Source organism: Acomys minous (assembly GCF_964271855.1).
Source record: "Acomys minous genome assembly, chromosome: 5".
NCBI lineage: Eukaryota > Metazoa > Chordata > Mammalia > Rodentia > Muridae > Acomys > Acomys minous.
The window spans coordinates 99,526,783-99,531,105 of NC_140494.1; the positions used below are offsets into that span (position 1 = coordinate 99,526,783).

Genomic DNA, 4,323 nt, shown 5'->3' on the forward strand with positions numbered 1-4,323 from the left:
TCCTGGAATGCATGAGGGTAGTACTTATATATGCTTTTGTGCATCTCTACATAGATTAAGAAAGAGAGGAACACAGATCATAAAAGTATAAACACAAAGTCTGAGTTTCATATGTACTCAGGAAACAGGTTTTGAGGAAATCATAAAGGACTACTCCATAAATGTCCCTTGAGTGGCTGATTCTACTCCTTGATAAAAATAGCAAAATGTGTCAACTCTATATGCTGAGTAGAGAAACTAGTACTTATAAGGAGAAGATGATGGATAACAAGCTTACACTGGAATCTGATTCAACACCCCAGGTTTTGAAAATCTACAAAGAGGAACCCATATTCCTCCCTGTCACTCATCAAACTGTGTCAAGAAGCTTCTTTTCATTAAATTAAAGGTTGAGACAGCAAAGAGAGGTAGCATTAAAGCTCCATAAGCTTTAATAATAAATCATCTAAAAATTCAAATTTCAAGAAATTATTAGATCTACACTACAGAAATGGCTAAGTGCTATGGCTAACAACAGAAAAGTAGGCCTCAGTTCTAGGAAACTCACTAGGCCAGACTGACAGAAAGCTCTTCAAGTATGTGTACAGCAATGTTGGCCTGGAGAGTCTTCAGGGTGTTTTTTATTCTAGAGGAGAGCTGACCGTTTGTTTTGATAAAACAGAGAAAATACATTAGATAAAAAAAATCTTATTTTAAATAACTTCTTGAAAATTTTCATTTATTATTATATAGTTTTAAAAAATAGTTTCATTGAAATGGTATTTTATACTCCTTCCCCATTTTCTTTCCTCCCTCCAGCTCTTCCCAAGTGATGTCTTCCAGTTAGCACACATTTACGTAAAAGTACATAAACATATAGTATGGTGTCAGGGCCTGACCATTCTACACTGACCAGCTAACAAGAGTCTCCTGTCCCAGAAAGGTCTATTTATCCTTCTTGCACCATTAGTTGCTGATAGTTCTTTGTTTACGAGTGGGATTTTGTAAAATTTACCCCCTTCAATATAAATATGTATATTGATTTTGTTATTGTTCTGGTTTTCTTTGTGCCACCATTTATAGGAAAGATTGGCAACAAACTTCCTGTTATTATGGATCTAGACTATGTCTGTGTACCTTCTGTTATTTCCCTGAGACAAAGATGCAGGAACTGTGGAGTGCATGTATCAATTAGTTCAGAGCTCCCCGGGATCCACTGATGTCTAAATTGTGTCCAAATGTGGGTTTTTTGTGATGTTGTCTGTTTGCTGTAAAAAGGCTTCTTTGATCAGTGGCAGAAAACCCTGTGGGAACACAGAGGAAAGAGATGCAGGGTACCCAGATGAAACCTAATATGCTGTGATCAGATGATGGGGGAGGAGGATCCCACCAGTCTAAGATCTAGGGGAGGGGAATAGAGTGGAAGAGGGAAGGAGGGTGGAAAGAGGATTACAATTGAGATGTAATGTAAATAATAACAATAATAATAATAATAATAATAATAATAATAATAATAATAGTAATAATAATAACAACAATTCATGGGACTCTAGAGGAAAGAAGCATGGGAGAATAGAAAAGTAGAAGGATCCAGAGGGCCCTAGAAACCTACAAGTAGAACATTATGAAAGGCAGATTTGGGCCCAGGGGTCCCACTCAAACTAAGACACCAGCCAAGGGACAGTACAGGCGGTAAACTTTAAACCCCTATGCAGATCTAGCCAATGGACAGTACATTCTCCACAGTTGAGTGGAGAGTGGGGTATGACTTTCACATGAACTCTGGTGCCTCATATTTGACCATGTCCCCTGGAGGGGGAGACCTGGTGGCACTCAGAGTAAGGATAGCAGGTTACGAAAAAGAGACTTGATACCCTATGAGCATATACAGGGGGAGGTAATCCCCCTCAGGACCAGTCATAGGGGAGGAGAATAAGGGGAAAATGGGAGGAAGGGAAGAATGGGAGGATACAAGGGATGGGATAACCATTGCGATGTAACAAGAATAAATTAATAAAAAATTTTAAAAAATTCTTGCAAAGAAATAAAAACACACCAAAATAACATAAAAATAAATAAATAAAAAGAATTGGAAAACAAGGAATTGATCATATATTTTAGTATTTTAAATTAAAATGTAATTATACCAGTTTCCCCTTCCTTCCCTTTCCTTCCCCTTGGCCTTCCAAAACCCTCATACATCTCTATATCATGCTTTGTCTATCTTAAATTTATAGCCTGTTTTTTATTTTTATTTCTAGATAGAAATGTAGAAATAAAATATAATAAATACAATATATGTATATATAGCCAAATCTATAAAAATATTGCACAAATAATCATAAATGTGCAAAAACACGGTTTCTGTTGATCATCACCATTGTAGTTTAAGATAGTGTAAATGCCTTGTGTGGAGGACTGTAACAGAATCTGTCCTTTGCTTACGTTGACATTATTTGTAGTTCTGTATACTGATAATAAGTCAGAGTTCTACATTCTTTATTCACACTGCTTAATTAACACAAGAAAGAAATATGTTTTGAATCATTTGCCAATTAATAAAATGAGCCATCTACAAACATTGAGACAACAAAGCGATATTGAAGAAAATTTATTCTAAATTTAATGTAGTGAGGCTTGCCCAATTGATCAAGGTTCATATATGTAAACATAGGCAACCACACAAAGTACTTTGAAGCATTTGCAGGAGGTGATATATGTTGCTATCTGTGAATTGACTCTGATTTTACCAGAGAGGAACATTACTTCATAGCTATGAGTCTGAGAAGCCTCTTCTACTTTAGTACATTTTTTTCAAATAAAAATGTTCTAATTTTCTCATATCTAGTGTTAGCAAATTGTTGCTTGTAGCCTATGTCCTCCACCAGGTTGCAGAAGTTGTGGTCTGTTACCAAAGAAATGTATTCTTTGTTTTGAGGAAACTTATCCTTTGTAGTAACTTTTTAAGGGCAACTTTGACATCTTTATTCCTCAGGCTATAGATCATGGGATTCAACATAGGCACAACAATGGTATAAAACACAGAGGAAACTTTCCCTTGATCTATGAGACTGACGGAAGATGGCTGAAGATACATGAATGCTGTAGAACCATAGAAAATAGCCACAGCCAAGATGTGGGAGCTGCAGGTGCTGAAGGCCTTGGCTCTGCCCCCAGTGGACTGAATGTGGAGGATGCTGATAATGATGAATATGTAAGAGCTGAGGATCATCATAGCTGGTACAACAATGTTAAATGCACTGAAAGACAGAAGTACTACTTCATTGATATAAGTATTCGAGCAGGAGAGATCCAGTAATGGGAGAATATCACAGAAGTAGTGTTTTATTATGTCAGCCTTACAGAAAACCACTCTTATCAGGAAGACGGTGTGAACTGTGGCACTGAATAAGGCAACAGCATACACCACAGCTACCATCAACAAACAGACTTGATAGGACATGGCTACATTGTAAAGCAAAGGGTTAGAGATAGCCACATAGCGGTCATATGCCATTGCAGCCAACATGTGACATTCTGCAACAACAAAAGCACAGAAGAAGAAGAACTGAGCTATGCATTCTGAGTGGGGGATGACATTCTTCTCTTCCACAAAATTCACCAGCATTTTGGGAATGATGGCAGTGGACTGACCGCAGTCAATAAAGGACAGGCTGCTGAGTAAATAATACATGGGTGTGTGGAGGTGAGAACTAAACAGAATCAAGATGATCATGCCCAGGTTTCCAACAACTGTAACCACATAGAGAGCCAGGAAGATGAGGAACAGTGGCAGCTTCAGATCAGGATTCTCTCTTAATCCTGCGAGGGTAAACTCAGACACTGTGGTATGATTTAATTCTCCCATTGTCTTCTGGAAACTCTGTGTAAAAGAAAGTGTTATTCTGAATTAAATTTTTGATTATTCATTGACATAGCACTCATTAACTTTTGAAACAGATTTAAAATATTTTCATGTATCTCCAATCATCTGCCATCTTCTTTTCAATCTGAGCACTCAGAGATGTTGCAGTCCTCAAGAAAGGAGACATGCAAAGATAATCATACACATGTTTATGTACTTAGGACCTTGTCATAGGAATTATTTTTATTGGTACCCATTTTCTACCATGTTTCATTCATTTTATTTCATACTGTTCTAGGACCTTTAGCCATGTGTTTCAATAATTTTCATGACTTATTCATAACATGTCTCTTTTGGTAGAAATTTTGTTACTTGTGGTAAAGTAAAAATATTATCCACAAGAGATCCATAGCCATAATTACAGTTGATTGTGAAGAATTAATTATTTTGCACTAAAATAATGAAAATGCTAGTTGTTT

At 36.7% G+C, this 4,323-nt stretch overlaps 1 protein-coding gene across 1 annotated transcript; it reads right to left on the bottom strand.

Moving 5' to 3' along the window:
* Positions 1-1,202: 1,202 nt before the first annotated feature.
* On the bottom strand, positions 1,203-3,847 carry LOC311598433 (olfactory receptor 8G50-like; the record flags this gene model as incomplete). Its single annotated transcript, XM_084783479.1, is given in 3 exon segments — positions 1,203-1,283; positions 2,892-2,921; positions 2,924-3,847. Coding segments are annotated over 3 exon segments (1,035 nt in total).
* Positions 3,848-4,323: the final 476 nt, after the last annotated feature.